At 40.6% G+C, this 22,724-nt stretch overlaps 1 protein-coding gene across 1 annotated transcript in view; it reads left to right on the top strand.

Moving 5' to 3' along the window:
* Positions 1 to 1,205: 1,205 nt before the first annotated feature.
* Positions 1,206 to 22,724, top strand: part of LOC137284656 (uncharacterized) — a 42,927-nt gene continuing 21,408 nt past the window's right edge. Inside the window, exons 1-9 of the mRNA XM_067816554.1 lie at positions 1,206 to 1,326; positions 1,606 to 1,632; positions 9,175 to 9,902; positions 11,501 to 11,603; positions 20,130 to 20,305; positions 20,781 to 20,915; positions 21,179 to 21,351; positions 21,666 to 21,831; positions 22,505 to 22,638. Of these exons, the coding sequence (XP_067672655.1) occupies positions 1,299 to 1,326; positions 1,606 to 1,632; positions 9,175 to 9,902; positions 11,501 to 11,603; positions 20,130 to 20,305; positions 20,781 to 20,915; positions 21,179 to 21,351; positions 21,666 to 21,831; positions 22,505 to 22,638 (1,670 nt within the window). The 5' untranslated portion in view covers positions 1,206 to 1,298. The remainder of the gene's footprint in view (positions 1,327 to 1,605; positions 1,633 to 9,174; positions 9,903 to 11,500; positions 11,604 to 20,129; positions 20,306 to 20,780; positions 20,916 to 21,178; positions 21,352 to 21,665; positions 21,832 to 22,504; positions 22,639 to 22,724) is intronic.

The raw sequence follows: 22,724 nt of genomic DNA, 5'->3' as shown, positions 1-22,724 counted from the left end.
CCCACCGAGTACGCCTTTACCCCGTCAGTAACTTCCCACTGAGTACGCCTTATCCCGTCAGTAACTTGCCACTGAGTACGTCTTATCCTATGAGTTTCCTATCACTGAGTACGCCTTGCACTGTCAGTAAATTTCTACTGAGTATACCTTGTCGTGTCAGTATCTTATCACTGAGTACGTCTTTTCCTGTCAGTAACTTGTCACTGAGTACATCTTGTCCCGTCAGTAACTTGACACTGAGTACGTCTTGTGCTGTCAGTAATTTGCCGCTGAGTACACATTGCACTATCAGTAAATCCCATCGGAAAACTTTGGTGCGCTATACTGCAGATATATAAGTCGTTGCTTAATGTGCTTAGTACTTTTGCAGCTTGGGAAAATGCTACGTTCAGCTATTAACATATTGCTAGAGGAATGTGCTTCTCACGTAAAGCACTGTGTTCAAGGGTATGGATTCCAGTGGTGCTGAATAATGCTCATGTGTATAGGTTGGTGGTGACTTAAATTTAAATGTTTGTGAAAAATGTTAAAAAATATATTCGGCGTAAAAATGTTAATCTAAACCTATACATTGCAACAGACAAAAAAACCCAGAAAAAACAAAAAACATTCAAACAAGCTTTACAATATAAACACATGTGTGGGATGTGTAGGTATCATTAGAATATTAGTTACCAATGTTAGGTTCATTCTTTGCCCCGCTTGGCACTAGAGTGAAGAAGAGGCCACGCTCTCTAGAAGTCTATATTGCTGCTTTAGATCTGATACAAGCAGATTTTAGTGTTTTAAAACAACCAATCAACATAAGGGGCCGCACAAGTCAAAGGACATAACACGGGTAATGTAGGAGCTGGTCCGGGAGTTGGAAGAAGGAGACTATAGACTCTAACGCTTAAATATGATGACAAAACGTCTTAAATAAATGTACCATGCATACCACTCAAAGATGCATGCACGTTCGATCGCAAATCACCACACACTCACTATTGTCTAATAACCCTAACAAAATATCTATGTTCATCCCAGTAGACTCCATGCCTGGCTAAACAGAATCGACCGACAGGGAAGGAACAAATCAAATGAGTTTTGTATGCAAGTACCAGAACCAGCATCAGTAAAGCGGAGTTTGAGGACATTGTCATCATATGTGTACTACAGATTAAATTACACCACGTGATTGGAAACGTCATAGGCGCTTTGCGCATGTGTGAGATTTTACCATCCGACAGTCTACCACTGTATATGCGGCACTTGTCATTTAGTCATCACAGAAACAAGGCGTGGATCTTGGAACAGCAATGACGCGACTCGCTCTGTGGTGGCTGGGTAAGTTCTTGACCTTAAAGAACGACTACAACATTTCTTGCTGGCTGTCGCACCTAACCCAACAATCATCCGAATCGTTTATTACAGTATATCGTTATTGTTTCATGACGATTTGATGAAGTTTAAATGTACACAGCATTGTCATAAATTCCTTCATGTAAATATTTGGAACATGCGTGTGTTTATATTTTTTGCATTTACATGATTTACATAAAACTGACTATCCCTGAAGACTTACAGTTCATTCAATGTTTCAATAAATGTGTTTCTTTGTTTCAGTTGGACTAACATGTATCTCCCTGGCATGTAAGTGGCCTATTTGTTGCACTTGGTAGTAGTAGTAGTAGCAGTAGTAGCAGTAGTAGTAGTAGTAGTAGTAGTAGTAGTAGTAGTAGTAGTAGTAGTAGTAGTAGTAGTAGTAGTAGTAGTAGTAGTAGTAGTAGTAGTAGTAGTAGTAGTAGTAGTAGTAGTAGTAGTAGTAGTAGTAGTAGTAGTAGTAGTAGTAAGGTGGGTTCGAAGAAGAAGTCCCATTCGCTGTCTGGGCTGCGTGTAGAAGGGGCGAGGGCCCTGAGCTGGTGATGAGCTTTACCAGCCTGACTGTGCCAGGATCACCCAAACCCTCTCTGCTGCATTTCAATTGTAATCTGTAATATAATAATAATAATATTATATAATATTATATATAATACCGCGGCAGCGGTAGCGGCATGAGTAGTAGTTCTTATACTGCAACAACAGTATTTTGTTATTACTAATGATTATTATTAGTTTCCTTATTATCAATATTATTGTTTAGCGAGAACTGTTTGAGTAATTCAAGATTAGTCCTTTCACAACAGAACTTGACATGATGTAAACGATTGTATTCTCTCGTCATATAACTTTAGGAAAACCTGCTTTGTATGTACATCAGACTATGGCTTGACCTCATAGATCGAAGTATATTGAGTATATGTGTACAGCCCATTTTTTGGTGACCCCCGCCGTGATATTGCTGGAATATTGGCAATGATATTGCTGGAATATTGGCAAACGCGGCGTAAAATCCAACTGACTCACTGACCCATGGTCTATGGTCGTTAACCCAAAACGCTATCTCACAGATATTTCAACAAAACACACCGCCATATTTTATATGTAAACATGGTACACCGTCCCACCTAGATACGTAAAGAAAACACGCCGTCATGTCTAGAAATATGAACAATTCGCACCGACACATCAAGATATATAAATGCATCGTGTCGCTATTTCCAGTTGTGTTCCTCCAGAAACACTGACTACACTTGTGTTTATATATTATGTACATCGTATGGCAATCTTTACCTGTGTTTATCTACACATCGTATCGCTACCTACACATATGTTTATACATCGTATAGCTACTTACATCTGTGTATATACATCGTATAGCTACCTACATCTGTGTTTATCTATACATCGTTTAGCCACCTACATCTGTGTTTATACATCGTATAGCTACCTACAGCCCTGTTTACGTATACATCCTATCGCTACCTACATCTGTGTTTATCTATACATTGTATCGGTGCCTACATCTGCGTTTATCTATACCGTGTAACGTATTGCTACCTACAGCTGTGTTTATCTATATATCGTATCGCTACCTACAGCTGTGTTTATCTATACATCGTATAGCTAGCTACAGCTGTGTTTATCTATGCATCGCAAAACTGACTACAGCAGGATGAACACGTCCGAAATCCCAACTCTATGTACAGCTGCCTTTTTGTTACCCATAAAAATCTGGACACCGCTGAAAGACAAGCATGGCTGCTGCTTTACCAACTAAAACCAAACTTACCTTGGAGTAATTTCCAGTAACTTTCGTAAACAGTGATAGAAATGATATCGATCTTCGTCTAACAACTCAATTATACAACCACTGTATACAAAGCTTGATGTCAATATGAAGCTAGATGGGTTGCTATCGAATATTAAGCAAACAATGGTTCAATTACTTCATGGTGACATTGAGTGTACGCTCATCCGGTAAAGTGAATGTGCATTGTGTCTATACGTGATAAGGATATCAAAACGTTAGGTATTGATAGATTTTATTGCCTCAAGCAAATCCACCCATTGTTCTCAACGATCAATGTATTTGACAAGGCGTGCGGTGAAACCTTACTTGTTATATACCATGTGAAATATGTAAGGCATTGGGAACCATCAAGGCACATCTTCAGCACCATCGGGTATTGGCAGATGGAAATAACAGTTATATCTACTGGCGATACGTTCTAATGTGATCTAATGGTTGGTGTGTTAAAATTGTGGAACACTTGGTCCTTTCTGAGGTCAGGGATTAAATTCGGCATTAGCATTTGACAGTCAGTGTCGCTAATCTGGGATATACAAAAAAAACCTCTGATCAGAGAAGGGGAAACGCTTGTGATGAATCAACCAATGACACCTGGACAACAACATCTGCCATATTGATAGTAGCGGGCGGATTTTGAAGCTGACGTACATGTTTGGCTGTAAGATGAAGTGGGTCAAAATCAAGGCACGATGTGTATGTACAATAACATCTTAAAGGGAAACGTTGCTCAACATGCCGTGTAAACAGCACCGGAACTCGGGCCGAGATATTGTCCACATTATTTTCATCTTTAGCTTCGCAATTAACTATATGAAGTGCAGTTCGGCTCGTTATTATTTTTCCAACACGAACAGACTGCACGTAAATCACTTTCGTGGAAGTCATAGGGCCATACTTGATTCATCAGACAAAGTAACATTTGCCTAAATGCACATTGTCTCTGTGCTTCCGTTCCCTACACCACTGACGTCAGTGATTCAGTGACCTACATTGAAAGCTGACATGTAGACGTGTGGTCGCACATGATTCCTAGGAAGACTATTTCACACATCTGGGCACGTACTCGTGCACAATTCTTGTTGCGAGCGGTACCAATGGGCGTTAAGATCGGCGTCGATCTACGATTTGCTTGGACACATTCAGAAACACATGCAACACTTGGGCAACCGCCATGACGTGTGGCAACTGACAACATACACGTCCAGCAAGTTGTAAACATCGCGTTATCTATACGGTTTCTTACTTAATGAATAAATGTGCACAGTAAGGTATTTTGGTTACAAGAGAAAACATGCCTCTGCTACAACCGAACCTGAGTTGCACTGCCAAATCTGGCATATCAACCCTTGAATGAGCTGTTTGAGGTCAGGTACTTCATGATTGTCAAGGTGTGTTTGATTTCTTCGGAAATATTCTTGCCACCTATTTGTCAAACATCCTTGCAGATTCCCGTAGTTTCGCCCAAAAAATAACCTCTACACGACTTAAATGAACTGTCGTGAAGATAATAACGATATAGTGCATGTAATTAATCATTGATGCGTTTATTTCCTGAAGTATTGACGTTGCATATTTATGTTGCATTTTTGTAGGGATCTCAAATGGGCTACATTATATAAAAATCAAACTCCAGTCAGACAAGATACAATGAACAGATTAAGACCAGATGTTATAAGTAGTGAAATCTGGAACTTAATGGAACTTGTAATTTTCTGCTCGAGTAGATCTTTGAAGGTTCGGCAGAATTATGTTAGGTGTTCTAATTCAGTATTATTTGTGGAACTCAAGCTTTTTATTTACGTTATTTTCACTCTATATACTTAATAGATTCTGCTTTTACATGAAACTTATGAATTCAACTAGGTCATGCACATAACGGTACTCCTTCCTATTTACAAACGACTGTAAAATAATGTTGAATGGGACCTTAGTCCCGGTGGAGAGGTGACAGGTTTCATTTAGTTCAGTAGCGTAAGTGATTGTGGTATAATATTCTGTGGAGGTGAGTGCAAGGTCACTGCATGTTAGATATTCATTTGTCTCGAAAACCATAAGCAAATATTTCGCATTTATTTGGGACTGACAGGGGTGTTTTGCTAATGTCATGAAACACCACCAAACGGGATGATTCTTTTCAACCCGACCGAGTCCCACGCATATTTGTTTCTTTCTTTGAATTACATGCAGATGGGAACAAATCCAGGGTTCAACAAAGTAAACACCATTTGTCTAGTTTATTTCAGTCAATACGACGGACTGAAGGCAATCTATACCACAAAGCTCTGACGCGCAGTCCTCATTGAGACCACTATATTCGGTGTTGCCATGACACCAAAACACATCCTGAAAGTCTCATTTAAGATCTTCTGTATGTTTGGGAGCAATCACATGGAAACAGTTGCTTTGTGGATTGTAAACTTAGAAATTCTATGTAAAACCAATAAGTATTCATACATTTCATAAATAAGTAATTGACTCACAAGTGAATTGAGATAATTTATCGATGGTGCCTTTGCTTAGGTTCGATGCGAGGTAAAATTGTCAATACTTTGCGCCACACAACGTCAGTTTTCGAAACACTTTCTCCTATAATCCGTAAAACTTGGTTTTCCTTCAAATAAGAAGTTGTTATCGCGTTGAGGATCTCAGCTTCCTTACTACTAATAAGGTACTATGTAAATAGTAAAAACGGATCTGACTGGGAAGGCCATCAAAACTATGTATTTTGTTTTAAACAACGTTGAAACACTTCATTTGTCTTGTGATTGATTTGATTTTTCGATTGTTTGGTTGCCCCTGGTTATCTTAATGGGCGTGAATTATGTGGTTTGGGTATTAAGGTTTGGGTCGAAAATATGAAATGTCTAAAAGAATCCCTATCAGGAAAAAATGACCCCTTCATTGAAGGTTTATGGCATCTAGGGAGACATCCACTGGAAACTGAAAATTATTGTACGAATGTTACTCTTTTGGGGAAAACTCATTTCGGGAAAGGCTTCTGAAGTTTCTCTCCTAGTTTACGAATTACTTGATAAAGATACAACGAGTGACATATCTAGCTATAAACAGACAAAATTGGAATGAGTAACACTTGGGCTATTCAGGAATATCGTAACAAAAATAGTCTTAAAGTATTTGCTGAAATCAGACTAAAAGAAATTACTCGATTGGCGGATAACAAACACGGATGTAAACACGTATCTCTAATGCAGCAGAAAGCGTCCGCAGTGAAAATAAATCAGTACAGAGAAGGCAAGATTGGGAGTTGGCCGTGAAGCCAACATCTGGCTGACAACAGGCCGTGAAGCCAACATCTGGCTGACAACAGGCCGTGAAGCCAACATCTGGCTGACAACAGGTCGTGAAGCCAACATCTGGCTGACAACAGGCCGTGAAGCCAACATCTGGCTGACAACAGGCCGTGAAGCCAACATCTGGCTGACAACAGGTGCGGTAATATCATCATCAATCAGGAACAAAGGTGCCCACGATACTACTGGCTGGTTGATGTTGACATGGTGTAAACATGGTGTAAAGATGGTGCCACACGTGAACAGTGTAAGACACAATAATTACTTTCTCCCGTGTTCATACAGGTGGGCCTAAAAATCTTGTCATTTACGGTACAATATGTGCTTGTTAAAGGCAGTTTACATATTCCATGCAATTGTAGATTCAAAGAGTCAGGCAAATAATTACACCAATGTGCTGTATTCCTCATCTGAACATGACTACTAATACGTAATGTTTTCTGTCCTCTATGGAAACAACGAGAGCACGCAGTGACATTGACGCTTGCACAAGCATCGGTCAATCAGTGCTGAGTTTGTTCCATTGCAGTGCACGTCATGTGCGCAGATAGCACCATACATGTACAACTTAGAACTGACGGGTAAGACACATGCGGCCTTACTAGGGACAACGTCATTTCATAATCAATAATCAATTCAGCAAATAGTGTCATATATATATTTAATTTCAAACATAAGAATATGCAAAAACCAGACTGTTATGACAACCATTTACACTGATGTTTATTGTTCTAGTGTTCTAGGCTGTCTATATTTATACTGTTATTGAATCCCCAGCCTCCCTTTTTGTCGTTCTTGTGTATGCTCCCCAGCTACCAGCTTACGGACGGTGAAAACAGGGAGTTTAAGTCATTGGCATTTTCAGTTCCAGACCTTCCTTAGTGTCCCTGTACTTTTGTAAGCGCTAGGTTTAAGGATCGAAACACGTGATTACAGAGCAATCGATAAAACAGTACGTTGAACAAAGGCTAGGTTGATCGTTATTTGTGTGCGTCCAAGACAGGTTTAGTTTGAAACAACTGTGTTGTTAAGAGATGGTTTTCTTCTTACAAGAGTTGTCTAGTACAACTCCTGTAGTTCATGAATGTAACGATGACTATTTCACCTACAGCATATACTTGCAACCTATTGCAAACTGCTAATAAAGCATATGGAGGTGGCCCACATGGAGGTGGTCCACATGGAGGTGGCCCACATGGATGTGGCCAACACGGCTGTGCACATGGATGTGGCCCACGTGGATGTGGCAAAGATGGAGGTGGCCCATATAGAGGTGGCCCACATGGAGTTGGCTAACATGTTGGTGACTCACATGATGTCGGCCCACGTGGAAGTAGCACACAAGGAGGTGGCCCATATATAGGTGACACACATGTAGGCGACCCACGTGCAGGTGGCACACATGTAGGCGACCCACGTGCAGGTGGCACACATGTAGGCGACCCACGTGCAGGTGGCACACATGTAGGCGACCCACGTGCAGGTGGCACACATGTAGGTGGCCCACGTGCAGGTGGCACACATGTAGGTGGCTCACGTGCAGGTGGCACACATGTAGGTGGCCCACGTGCAGGTGGCACACATGTAGGTGGCTCACATAGAGGTGGCGCACATGGAGGTGACCCACGTTGACTTGGCCAACATGGTGGCGGAGCATATGGAGGTGACCTATATGTTAGTGGTGGCGCATATGTAAGTTGACCCACACGGAGGTGGTTCACATGAAGCTGGCCCAAGTGGAAATGGCAAACATGCAGGTGGCCCACATGAATGTGGCCCATAGGGAGGTGGGTCAGATTGAGCAGACAAAGATAAAACATCGTGACGCCACATTACCATAGACTTACCCACCTTCCATGATTCAGGGCGTTCGTCCAAAACATCATCATGCTCTCAGTGTAAACTTAAACTCTCTTATTTAAATTCCTCTTCTTTGAACTTTGTGTGAAAAGGATGTTTAAAACTTGCGCATGCATATTAAAAAGTAGGTAATTTATAGTCAGTGCCTCGACACAGTTAATGTCTCGTCTCGTAGTAGATGTCCAAACGGTAACTATATCCTATCGTCATGATAAAACAGTAGGAACTCTACAATAGAATTGTCACCAGTTGGCTGTCTGTTTCCTGTGTTGTGATGTGCATAGATTTAGTATATTCATGTGATAAAATATTAACGATATGGAGTATAACTGTGTAAGTGCTGATACACAACATGTGGATATAGTCTATTTAAATGCATTGTAGAGTAACCTAACTGGTTCCACACATTTCCTTCAAATTCATTTTTGCACATCTACACAAAGAAAACATGCCCGAACTGAATAATAATTATGCAGTAGTATGTAATTAGTGATTAGCGAGTGATTAGTTTGATCACGTGGGTTGACAAGCTGGTATTATCCAATCAAACTTGGACAAATGATCATCGGTTCATACTCTTAGTTGAATAGGATATAATTTATGTTAGAAACGAAATAACCATGATATATTCACATGAACAATTTCTTTGGAACATATTAAAGTAGCCGAATATCTACTGACATGCATGATGTAGGTCGTGTCGTTAGTTTGCCAATCCGTCATCCGAGTGAACACGTAAACACAATTGTTAAACTCTCTTTTGTTTCATTGTGGCAGCTTAACCTATGAGAAAACATTGACAGTGCATTTTGTTTGTCTGTTTTCAAACAGACTCTGAGACACGAAGGTCCAAACCGTCAGAAACAAATTCACGTCCAGGGACAACGGAAAGGTCAAACGATACCAAGCCAATGCCAATGTCACCTACACAGCTGGAGAAGGAGGGGCTTATTAGAAGGTTGCCATATAAAAATCTGACAGAAGATGAAATTGAACAACTTGCGATGGTGAGAAACAACCTTACTGAGGATGAACAGTCCCAGCTTGCTGAACTCGCGCTAAAAAATATTACAGACGAAATGAAGCAGGCAATATTGAGGAAGTTTAAACAAGCTAGCTATCTGAGTAAACTTGAACGGCTCATTGTATGGGCCCTGGATGAGAAAAATGAAATTACATCACAAGATCTCAGGAAAACACGAGAAGAATTAGAAGAATGGGCAATGGGTGCGTTGATGAATTTTAGCACAGAAGCACTAGATACACTGAAGAGAAGACTGGGGCGGCCAGGGGAAAATCTCACTGAAGATGAGATAGAAAAGTTAGAGGCACTGAAACTTAAAGGAAACTTGACTCAAGAACAGCGCGATGAACTGGACAAAAGAATTGCAGAGGGTTTGAATGAAGCAGATATAGAAGAGGTGAAAACTGCATTGGAAGGCGGAGTCCTCGGGGATGACGAGCTGAAGAAGCTGAAAGGGTTGTTTAAAGCGGGGCGCTTAACATCGGAAGAAGAGAAAAGGTTGAAAAAGATTGCAGGATTGACGTCAACTGGAGAGGTAAGTACGTTTTAGAAACAAACTACATTGACCTAAATATTATTCCATTTGAATAACGTTTACTCCATGGCAACGTAGTATAAGAATTCTAGTCTAATATAATGGACAACAAAAACTAAAGACCACAAACATTTTTTTTTCCAAATGTGTAATTCGTCACACTGTGACACCATCTTTCATCTATATGTAATGACGAATCTCGATTTAAGACATTTGTGACGCACGAACATGACAAATAATTATTAAGCAGATTGAGCAGCTGGTAGAAAGAAGGATTGAAACGTACAGAACAGAACAAACGTCACACTGATAATGAGTATGGCCATCATGCGCCCTAATAACAGACTGGCATCTCCGTTGCGTGTTCATAATGAGATTGACGGTGTTGTGTTGTGGGAGAGTGTTCCACTCTTGCCTGTGTGCATTCTCGGGGTCATCCAGAGTATGTCATTGATTCGGAAGCTCTGAAAGTCGATGCTGTACCTGATCTCACACTTGTTCAATTGGGATTAAGATCCGGAGACACAGCTAGCCGCTCCATATGCTCAATTGTCTCCCTTTCCATATCGTCCATTAAAACGAAATCTGGCCTTACAGCTCCAGCAAATAACCTCACAACTGGATGAAGGATCTAATCACGATTGCGGATAGCATTGAGGGCTCTATGTTGTATGGCTACCGTCTCCGTACGGCCCATGAGAGAAGTCCCACGCCAAATCATGACAGATCCACCGCCAAACAGGTCGTGTTCAGCGACCAGATTCTGTCAGTAACGCTTGCCTACGGCCGTCATGAAAGTCAGAACATCGACTCAGCTGTGAAAAATGCTGGCTCCCAAAGACGTTCACGTTGAAAAACAGATTTGCTTGTCGATGTAGTGGGAGGAATCTTGGCCTCAAGACTGGCGTGTAAGCCTTCAGGTTAGCTCGGTGATGTTTCTCAGTCTGAGGCGTAATGTGTGACCATGTTGCAGCCTTGAACTGTTTATCCATTTCCGCGCCAATGTAGCGATGTAGCTGTCCTTGGTCTCTCAGTGCCTGTACCAGTTCCTTGAAACCGCGTCCACAGTCTGGAGATAACTATGGGACACACCGAAGACTGCGGCAACATCCCATTGTGTTTGTCCGGCATTAAGCGTTCCAACAGCCTGGTTATGCTGGGGCCTGTAGATGGCGTCTTAGGAGTGGCATTGTTTTGGGAATGAAGTTCCATCAATCATCTTCACAGTGGTGCACAGTTGGACAGTACCACACGTCTAGTCCTACGTATACCGTTTTCATTCGAGTTTATTCGGGGTTGTACCACCATGATATTTCACATCATGTCTTAATCCATGCGATTGTCAATGGAAAAGGTCAACGATCCCTAATTGTTTTTTAATATATATTTTGTTGAATGATCACCAGCTGAGTAGGTTGATTACAGTCCTCGTTTATATCCTTTCCTTATACTGGGCCCAGATTTTCGAAGGTCTCTTAGCGCTAAGATAGTCGTAAGTTTATGTTAATGTATGACACTTAGGATTATCTTAGAACTAAGAGAGCTTCGAAAATCTGGGCCCTGATCTTTAATGAATAGTTCTTTCTGTGTTCATTCAGTCAGTAAGCGACATAGCTAAAGGACTTGCAAACATCCCAGACTCATTCGGAATGGACGAACGCACCCAAGACGAATTATTGGAAGCTGGCGAGCGATTAGGAGGTAAGTAATCCTGTTTGCTGCTCCACCCACCTCACCGGTGTATTGTAACAGTTTGTGTAAAGTGTGCTGTAAAAGTAATGTAAAGAGTATTGTAGTCTGTAACACAATGTAATGTGTAATAACATGTACAATGAGTTAATTAACGAAGAAGACATTTTTTCTTGGAGAGCATTTATTGTTTTCAATGAAGAAAATCAACAGATACAGAAATAATGAGAAGATACTGTCAAAGATATGATCCGACCAGGTCGACATCGGTACTTGCTGTCATATAACAGTGATCGAAAAGAGCAGAAGAGGTTGATAAATACATTTATGTAAATTACGGCTAAAGAGTTATTGCAGTCAGATTTTATCATTTACGTTGAATTAGGTAGATGCCCCATCAGTACATCCGTAACAGTAAGCATTAAATCAAACTGGTTAAAATATTTTTAAAATGTAATTAAATACCATGTTATATAACGTTATGAACAATTTATAGTCTTCAAATGCTGATTTTAATCAAGTGTATTGTATTATTTGCCTTTTCAGAACTTTATTTGCTACAAATACCTCATTACTATAGACTCTGGTTAACTAAACTTAGAACCTCAATCTATAGGTTGCCTAATGAAACAGGACATCGTTAGATTGAAAAATGTAACAGACACAGATGTCTGTGATGAACTCCACATGATATTATACCGTCTTCCACTATATGCTTCTAGATACCAGGCACCCGTGGCGAGCCACCTCCTCGTGGTGGGTGCTGGGTAACGCTAATGCTCGCCAACCCCCAGTGTGGATCCAGGGGCATATTTGGTCCACCAACCCGTTTGCCATGGGTTGCGGCCCTGTGTCGGTGGAGGAAGGGATCCTGGTGGTTGAGGGCAACAGGGGTCTGGAACCGTGTTCCTGTTGCTTAACACACCGCTTTGGTCCTGACTTCACCTAGACGGGTGGTAGAACTGGCCCGGTTCTATCAATCGGCTGATCAGGCTAAGCTCTGTGCGTGGTAATTATTTTGTGCACATTTCTGTAACTGGGTCCATGAAAAATTATATATATAATAACTTGCCTAGAGTCCTACGCCAGAAGGCGGTGGCTCATGGGTCAATCTGGCAATCTTGCCCTCCGGGTTCTGTTTGTCTTCAGTGATCTGTCGGGGACAGAACCAGTCTGACTTATACCTTGTTTGGCTGGCAAAAATAGCTTCCCGTGTCCATTTTGCTGGAGTACAGCATCCCTGTAACCCTGGTGTCTGTAGTTGGCTTCCACACTCCATGGTGGGTGGGGAGCTGGGCTGTTGAATATATTTTCCTTATTATGGCTACCCTACACCTAACTGGTTCTGGGCCAAAAACTAAGAGAAGACATGTTGATGCAGATATTGCTAATTCTTCAGATGAGGAATCTGTACACAATTCTGATCACTGGCCACGGTCTTCAGTCGTGGCAGGTGTTGATAGTAAACCCCTCAAAATCAATCCTTTTGTAATTTCGAAATCAATTGAAGGCATATGTGGTAACGTAAAGAATGTTACCCGGTGGTTCTGTCTGGTTCCTTGCTCGTGGAATGTGCTCGGAGACAGTCTCTGAATCTCCTCAAAGCCCATCATTTTGCAAATACTGAAATTGTTGTCTACGTACACAAAACTTTAAATTAATGCAGAGGTGTTGTCCGCGACCGTGTGAAGGGCCTCTCAGATATGTCAGAGGATAAGATTACACCAGAGCTGAAGAGTCAAGGTGTTACGCATGTGAGACGGTTCACTAGGAAAGATGCTGAGAGAGTATTCAAAACCAACATTTACCTTTTCACGTTTGCACTACCCAAAACACCTTCATCAATCAAAGCCGGGTATTTCAACATTGGAGTTGATGTATATATCCCAAATCCTCTCCAGTGTTTCAGATGTCAACAGTTTGGACATGGTGCAAAATCTTGCCGTAACTCTAAAGTTTGCTCCCGCTCCAGTGGGAAACATGACCGTACAGACTGCACAGATGCAATTAAGTGTGCAAATTGCAGTGGCGACCACATGTCCTTCTCAATATCATGCCCATGCTATGCGCAACAAAATGAAATTTTCACCATAAAATGTTATAAAGATGTTTCTTTCCCTGAGACCAGAACATTAATAGAAAAGGAGTCCTCTTCTTCCAATTCTACTGTGTCTTACTCTGCTGTGGTTTCTTCCTCACTTCCAAAGGTTGATCAAGGATGTCAAACGTCAGTTAACTGGATATCTGATGTACCGACTGTTCTTTATGAAATAGATGCTAAAGTCACACCTTCCCGTTCCACATCATCCCCACAAACTAATGTATCTGCTGAAACAATACCAGAAACTGAGAGTCATCCTGAACCTGTTATTGGGACGAACTACGTACCCTGCTTACAAAGAAGGAAAAACAAAAGCTTAAGAAAAAAATCAAAGATATTGAGGTGCCTTTTCCCCTCATAATTTCTTTGAATCTCTGGATATGGAGGTCTCTCCGTCGCTGCCATTGCAGCATAAAGGTTCTCCTCATTCACGATCTCCTATTATGCCCCATGAACTACCCTGACGGTTTATTACAGTGGAATTGTAGAGGTCTTCGGAACAATTTATCTGATCTTCAGCTATTGATCCAAGATTTAAAACCATCTGTCCTTTGTTTACCAGAAACATTCCTCAAAACCACAGATAAAATTGATTTAAGACAGTATGACTCATATCATCACTTTTCTCACCCAGGCGATAAAGCAACTGGAGGATCATCTGTTTTGGTGAGGCAGGGTGTCATTCATAGTCCTGTCCCTCTCCAAGCAGCTGCAGTTCGTGTGACATTAAATGCCGTGTTCACTTTATGTGCTTTATATATCCCACCGTCATATTGCCTTCAACAACATGATCTTCAGTCACTTTATGACCAAATCCCGAAACCCTGTATAATCATGGGAGGTTTCAATGGCCATAACCCACTTTGGGGTAGCAATGACAGCAATATGAAAGGTAAAGTTTTAGTGGATTTTTTCTTAAACAATGACTTATGCATATTTAATGATGGTTCTTCTACATATCTGTATCCAGGAACTGGAACGTATTCGTGTCTGGATTTAGCTGTTGTTGATTGTAACCTGCTAAGTGAGTTCGAATGGTCAGTTCACGATGACCTCTGTGGAAGTGATCATTTTCCCACTTCATTAAAATCTGTGACACCGTCGGATGTCTCTCCGTCATCACGATGGAACTTTGCAAAAGCTAACTGGGCTTTGTATGAAATTCTTTGTTCTAATAAACTAACACCTGATGTGTTTTCTTGATGTTCCTGATCCTATAAATTCTTTCTCTAACGAACTTCATAAAATAGCCGATGAATGTGTTCCGAAGTCCTCTTCAAATCCACATGTTCGAAAACCATGGTTCAACGATGACTGCAAACAAGCTAGGAAGGCAAGTAAAAAAGCAGAACATTATTTCCGTCGCCATCCTATGGTGCATACTTTAAATAAATTCAAAATTTTAGACGCTAAAGCGCGGCGTTATTTTAAACAGAACAAACGGCAAACTTTGATAAATTATGTATCAAAAATAAATTCTCGGACACCCATGTCCAAGGTATGGAAAATGGTCCAGAAAATTAAAGGAAAAGGTACTAAATCTGGTGTCCATCATCTTAAACATGGAGATCAAATACTTACGGATAAATCAGATATTGCAAATAAACTGACTGAAACTCTCTCTAAACATTCTTCCTCTTCTAATTATGTGCCTAAATTCCAACAATATAAAAAACAACAAGAAAAGAAAGCTATTCATTTCAATGGGGAAGATTATAATGAAACATTTTCTATTTATCAACACCATACTGCTCTTGATCAAGCTCACAATACTGCTACAGGAGCTGATGACATACATTATCAACTTCTGAAGCACTTACTAGAATCATGTTTACAAACGCTGTTATGTATTTTTGATGATATTTGGACATTCAGCAAAATTTCCTTAATTCATGGCGTGAGTGAGTGAGTGAGTGAGTGAGTTTAGTTTTACGCCGCACTCAGCAATATTACAGCTATATGGCGGCGGTCTGTAAATAATCGAGCCTGGACCAGACAATCCAGTGATCAACAACATGAGCATCGATCTGCGCAATTGGGAACCGATGACATGCGTCAACCAAGTCAGCGAGCCTGACCACCCGATCCCGTTAGTCGCCTCTTACGACAAGCTGAGTCACCTTTTATGGCAAGCATGGGTTGCTGAAGGCCTATTCTACCCCGGGACCTTCACGGGCGTAATTCATGGCGTGATGCTATAGTAGGACCAATACCTAAACCTGGACGTGATCATACGGATCCATGCAATTGTCGACCAATTTCATTAACTAGCTCTGTTTACAAGACCGCATGGAACGCATAATTGATAATCGACTTGTTTGGTACTTGGAAACAAATAACCTTATAACAGATATACAATGTGGATTCCGTAAAAACAGAAGTACTATCGGTCATGTAGTGCGTTTGGAATCATTTGTAAAATCGCGCTGATTAATAAACAACACGTTGTGTCTATCTTTTTTGATCTTGAAAAAGCATATAACACAACCTAGAAATATGGCATTTTAAGAAGATTTACATGATTTCGGTTTGCAGGGTCATTCATAGCCAACTTTTTAAATAACAACAGGGTTCTACTCTGTCTGATCATTACAACCAGGATCAGGGTGTTCCACAAGGCAGTCGGTCATACGTTTTAGTATAAAGATAAATAGTTTATCAAAAGTTTTAAACGATCCAATTGATGGATCGTTGTTTGTGATTGATTTTGATATTTCGTGTCGTGGTAACAATATGCATACTATTGAACGGCAACTGCAGCTAAATAAATAAATGGTGTCTTGAAAACGGCTTTAAATTTCCCAAAATCCAAAACTACTTGTACCCATTTTTGCAGAAAATATAACCCACATAAGGACCCAGAACTATCTCTAGATGGCACTCTCATCAAAGTTGTATAGAAGGCCAAGTTCTTGGGCCTAATCTTTGACTCACATTTAACATTTCTACCTCATATTAAATCCCTTAAAACTAAATGCCTGAAGGCTCTTGACTTGCTGAAAGTTGTTTCCAACTCGAAGTGGAGAGGGGATCAAGCGACCCTCTTACACCTATATCGATCACTGGTCCGTTCTTGATTCTATCCATCACCAAGGTTTACGACTTTGTCTTGGGTCTTTTAGAACTTCACCTTTTGACAGTCTCTACTTTGGGGCTGATGAACCATCTCTTACACAACGTCGTATAAAATTGTCTTTACAATAAATTACCAAATTATACTCTAATGAATCTAACCCTGCCTATAACTGTGTTTTGATTCCCCTTTATGAGGATTTATACAACAAGGATTTAAACTTGCTACTGGCCAATATGACATCGTCTTTTGTTGGTCACCCAGCTACGTGGGCATTTCTGGGAACACACTGGCTGACCTTGCTGCTAAAGCAGCACTCAACAAAACTGTGACACCACTTCTTATTCCCTACACTGATTATAAAGCTGCCATTAGATCTTACATCAGTGATCTGATGCAAAAGAGGTGGGACACTCAAGTAGGTATCAACAAATTACTTGAAATAAAACCCTACATTGGTTACACCTATTTGGGGTGTCAGTGCAGATTTGAAGAGGTCATAATGTCGTATTGGCAACACAAGATATACACATGAATATTTGCTCCAAGGTGAAGGTCCTCCGTTTTGTATCCCTTGTGACGAAAGAATCACAGTCAAGCATGACTGTGTTGAATACTCCATCACAAGGAATATCTATTTTAATTCCAGAACTATGAAGGATGAAAGTTCCCATTTCATCATTGCATTTTTAAAATAATTGGATTTATTAAATGAACCGTAAATAGATGAATATTATATTATTGGAAGTCTAGATTCGTAACTGTGCTTGTTAGTGGCTGTATCCTCAAAGGGTGTTGAAGTACTGTAAAACTATTGTCCTCCCGAGAGAATACGTAAGTCAACAAACATTCAAAGTAATTTCAAATTTTCCACGTTTTTAATCGTAGAATAAGTGTCTTTTTACTGTTCGGCTAGATTTCCCAAATTGCTGACGGCTGAGGGGATGATGTAAATCCAGCTAGGATCCATGCAGGTAGCAAAAGTACTGTAAGTCCCCATGGTCCCTAGTATGGTGATCTACCTTCAGTTGTTAGCAATCTATAGCCCATTTTTATATTGCATTGTCCTCTATAGATAAACTGTCTTAAGTATAATTACTAGCTTTATATTCATTTCTATGATATTCTAGTTGTTTTACTGTCCTTTGTCAACACGTTTTTATAATATAAAAATATTCCATTTCAGTGTTATGTTCTCGTCACGATATGACTGAAATATTGCCGATGTGACGTTAAATATTAACTCACTCACTCACCCATTCTAGATATTTCAAAGTGTTTTTATAGAATAAAATGTCTGTCACATACAAAGTTCATTTACATGGCTAACCCTAATCAGCTAGCTAAAAGATAATTAGCTGAGGGTAATCTATTCCATCAGATAGGGGAGTACGATGGGTTTTCATTGCTAATTACCTTCCCCATTGTCTCATAACTGGGAGTCTCACAAGTGGGAGTAGACCCAATGTAATGTGTAATGTATGATGTATAGTACATTGCAATTATATAAGGCGTAATCTAAGATATAAATCACTGAATAACTTGTAATATATTTTATAACGCAATGTGTAATGTTACACTGTCTTTGGCTGTCCAATCCAGATCTGAAAGCTTCCTCGAGCATGTACATCAAGGCATAAGAAGTGAGGATGCATCCCAAATTTGTGGGACGAGTGTACCACATGTGATATACCTATCAGAATTAAAATACTGCAGTTGTCACTAATTTTGCATGTCCAAATCGGTGAAACGTTGAAACATTGGTCGAACATAGTTACTGAACCATAACAGCATAGCTCGATGAATTAAAGACGTGTCCCCCGGTTCAGGTAGTGTATCATTGCTCAATGACAACGCTTCCCCCTGTTCAAATAATGTATCGCACCACGATGACAAGGAGTCCCACGTTTCAGATTGTGTATCATACCTCAATGAATTAAGAACGTGTTCCCCAGTTCAGATATTGCATCATACCTCGAATAGGTGTCCCCAGTTCAGATAATATATCATTCCTCGATGAATTAACAACGTGTCCCCGGTCATAGTCAACTAAACCATTCAGATTAATGCTAGTGCATGTTTTCCAAAGCCGGTTCACACGATGGTCGTAATGAGCATTTTGCTAACTGCCCTGATATAAAGAATCACGCAACACTGAGTCGTACATTTGTACTTTCAGTATTTTAGTAATGGTCTATGTATTTAGTTTAACGTTTACAACTCGCATTACCGTGAAGATCCGGGCAGGAATTGGTCTTCAGTAACCCATGCTTGTCGTAATAGGCAACCAACAGGATGGATGGTCAGGCTCGCTGACATGGTTGCCACATGTTATCCCAATTAAGTGTAATGATGCTTATGGTGCTGATCAGTGGATAGTCAAAACTCGATTATCTACAGACCGCCGCCATGTAGTTGGAATATTACTGAGAGTGACGTGAGACAACCAAACATAAAAACCGCAAAGAACACACATTATGTAAATATTTATTGTTACACACGTCATGCAGATGTGAAACAGAAATGCCTAAGAGATTTTCTGATGTTTAACATTTCAAACCATTTTACAGTTGTCACAACCACCCCAAGAATTCATTCAGAAGCCTCTCTCCTACCCAAAGTTACTGAGAGCAGATGGCGATTACACATGACATCTTACACAGTCCATTCAGACAGATTATATTAGTTACACGGTGTTTTGAAAGGGTGCACGGGACTGTATTTCCCGAGGCGCACTGAGACGAATGTATTACCCTTAAGATCTCTTAATCTAGCTTGTCTTTATACGCCAACGTTCAACATGATATTTACTGAAAGGGAGATAACTTGGAATGGCTTAGTTCATGACAAAAAATATCAAATTTTTGGTTTTGTTAAACGACAAGAGAAACACACATAACATTTTTTGGGGGGTGCATTTATTGATACACACAAATAAGAAATTATGGCAATTTATTCCTGTTAATACTCATAATTGTATACGTAATTTCTTGAAATTTCGAAGCGATCAGCCGTTTGGCAGCTATATCCCATATTAGGTCAAGGTCATTCGTACAGCGCGTGTAGTGTGTCACGTGACAGATTTGACGTGGTGTGCGGTTCGTACACCCTGACAAATTCACCCACATGGTTTCGTATGCTTTGGCTATTAACTAGTCAGAATACGACACAATTATTTTAACAGTAATGAGGTTTGGTATATTTAGCTACTGACAAATCAGAATTCGCCAAATTTATCTTAAGGGTAATGTTACTTGTTGTTAATCTGTTTAAATTATGTTATAAATCTACATAGTAGGATGAGCATTTATGCGAAACCCCTCCCGTTTTACGGTGAACTATTTTATTTATCACTTACATTTAGATGTCATTGAGTTTGATGAGCTGTCAGATCCGGATACCTTGAAAGCGTTCCTTGAGGAATACAAAAGGCTTCCTGAGAAAGAAAAGGAGCTTATTGCTAACATAAGCGGTCGCATCACTTCCATGTCAAATGGTGAAATTCGGGACATACCAGACACCATGCTCGAGAGAATGACAGTGAGTAAATCTGGGAGATATATTATGTCTCCAAATACCATGTCTAAGTTCTGCAACCGTGAGTACCTCTGCACGTTAACATTGGATGCCACAAGGACTTTGGTGAGAAGAACATTGACTGTGTCCCCATGGAAGTCATTGAAATCATAAAGGTTACCATGGTTTTGCGGAGTTTTACTTAATACAGAGGCTGCTCTGTCCGTCTCTGTCTCTCTCTCTCTCTCTCTCTCTCTCTCTCTCTCTGTGTGTGTGTGTGTGTGTGTGTGTGTGTGTGTGTGTGTGTGTGTGTGACGCTAGTGAGGTGTTGGTTCTTGTATGTGTAGGATTCTACCCGTCTCTCAGACAATGCTAGAGGAATACATTATTTTGCAAGTTTGTTCTTTTCAAGATGACACATGCCTAGTGTAACACTGCGGTTGTCAAGGCTTCAACATGTGTATATATAGTGTTAAAGAAATGTGTTCTTTATATTCAGACTGACACGCTGACAAAGCTAAAACAGAACATGACGCCCAAGCAGCGGGCGGAGCTATGTTCTAAGGGATTCACAGGCTCCAAGCAACTGTACGAAAAGTTGGATGGTCCACTGAACTGTGATAGCATCAAAGAGGTATGACACTGGAAATCCATGTAGCATTCGTACCAAGTCACGTTGTATCTCACATCTAAGTGGGGTGGGCGAGCATTGACTGGTATTGCTGATAGAAATGTATTCTGCCTAAGGCTCATAGGTCAGTCGACATAGAACTGACGCGAAGTACACACGAACAATCGATTGAAAAGAAACTGTCACAAATCTATTCATTCATCTTGAAATAACGTTAAGGTTCTTTTAATACTGTTGCCACTCAGTGCATGTCTTTATGAGTACAGGAGGCGGTTCGGGACATGGAGGAGTACGAGAAAAAACGAATGAACAAGAACATTCTGGCAAAGAAAGGCAACCCGTCCAGGCTCTCAGGAGATGATGTGGATGATTTCCTCACCACTGGATCGATTGACGAGGATATTCTGCAGCTGATTGATCCCGAGGATTTCCTGTCAAAGTGAGCCAGTGGAAACAGTATAGACAAAACGCCAAGAGGCGCCCTCCCCCCCCCTTTTTTTTTTTTTTTTTTTTTTTGGGGGGGGGGGGTGGGGTGGGGAGAGGGGAGGGGGGGATTAGTTGTAGATGTTTCCTTTGGGCGTCATCTTGCATTCCGTTGTCCAGATATAACTACACGACTGTACTGTCTGTACCAAACTTACCTTTCTTCGGGTCAGTGGATCACACATGTTTAATGTGATTACTTCTTAATACTTCAACCAACGTTAACACTCTCTAAAAGAGTTAATGAAGTTTGTGTTGGTTTGTGTTTAGCGAGAACCTGCGGCAAACGGCCATCAAAAGCGGTGAAAGTAAGGTGTTAAAGGACAAATTCAAACAGGCGAAGGGGTCCCTTGGCAGTGCCACAGTTGCAGACATCAAGAACATGATGGGTACAAAATGGACATTATCAGAAGCCGATGACTTCCAACCGGATGCTGTAAGTGTTAATACAGCAGAATATAAGTCACCAGTCATTTACATAGGATTCAATTCACTGATGTAAGCTGAGATGTTTAGTACTAAATTATGTGTAATTGAACAACATTTACAAGGTCAGACAACTTCAAAATTCCACTGTTACTTCATTTTGTCTAACAGGTCAAACCTTTTGAAAAAGAAATATGACTTGACAATTGTTTGGTCTAGGGGGGTTTTACCGGTGCATCCGGGGTGTGATAACGAAATCGATGCGATATCGGTGTCATAATGGGTTGATCTTCCGCAACCCATACCTAAGAGGCAACTCACGGGATCCGGTGTTCTGGTCAGATGACTTTACCCTTGCAGATGAACCCCTCCTTATATATCTAGAGCATCAGTGAGTTTGGTGTTATCAGCAAACAAACAAACGAACCCTTCATTAGGTTTGTGGGAGGGCGGATCTGTCAGCCTTTCTAGTCCGTGTCAATCCAGAACAGATTTCCACTATCGCGAAGTCTACGAAAATCACTGTGGACAGTTGAACACCTTATCTGTGTCATGATCCAGAAATCTATGGGTAGATGATGAATCACTGGTCTATGATTGATGGTTGATATATGAGATACGAAGATCCACAGGACAAACCACATAATTGATTATTGTTTGACACTTCTTTCTCCGCCCTCTAGATCCGTGGTGCTGTTAAAGAGTTCCTTGAAGGTGTAGATGACACAGACTTGGCCATCAAGGCTAGGGTTGGCAAAATTGTTAGGGACGGTCTACCCGCCAACAAAACACAGACTACTTCAGACCAATTGGCCAGGTATGTTTTATACTAAGGCATCAGGTAGATCGTTTGGGCACATGTGTGTATACGTAGTGGTGGTTTTACACTATGTGTATGAATGG

Source organism: Haliotis asinina, chromosome 5 (genome assembly GCF_037392515.1).
Source record: "Haliotis asinina isolate JCU_RB_2024 chromosome 5, JCU_Hal_asi_v2, whole genome shotgun sequence".
Lineage (NCBI taxonomy): Eukaryota > Metazoa > Mollusca > Gastropoda > Lepetellida > Haliotidae > Haliotis > Haliotis asinina.
The sequence above is the reverse complement of the archived record's forward strand: the minus strand, read 5'-3'. Positions and strand labels throughout refer to the sequence as shown.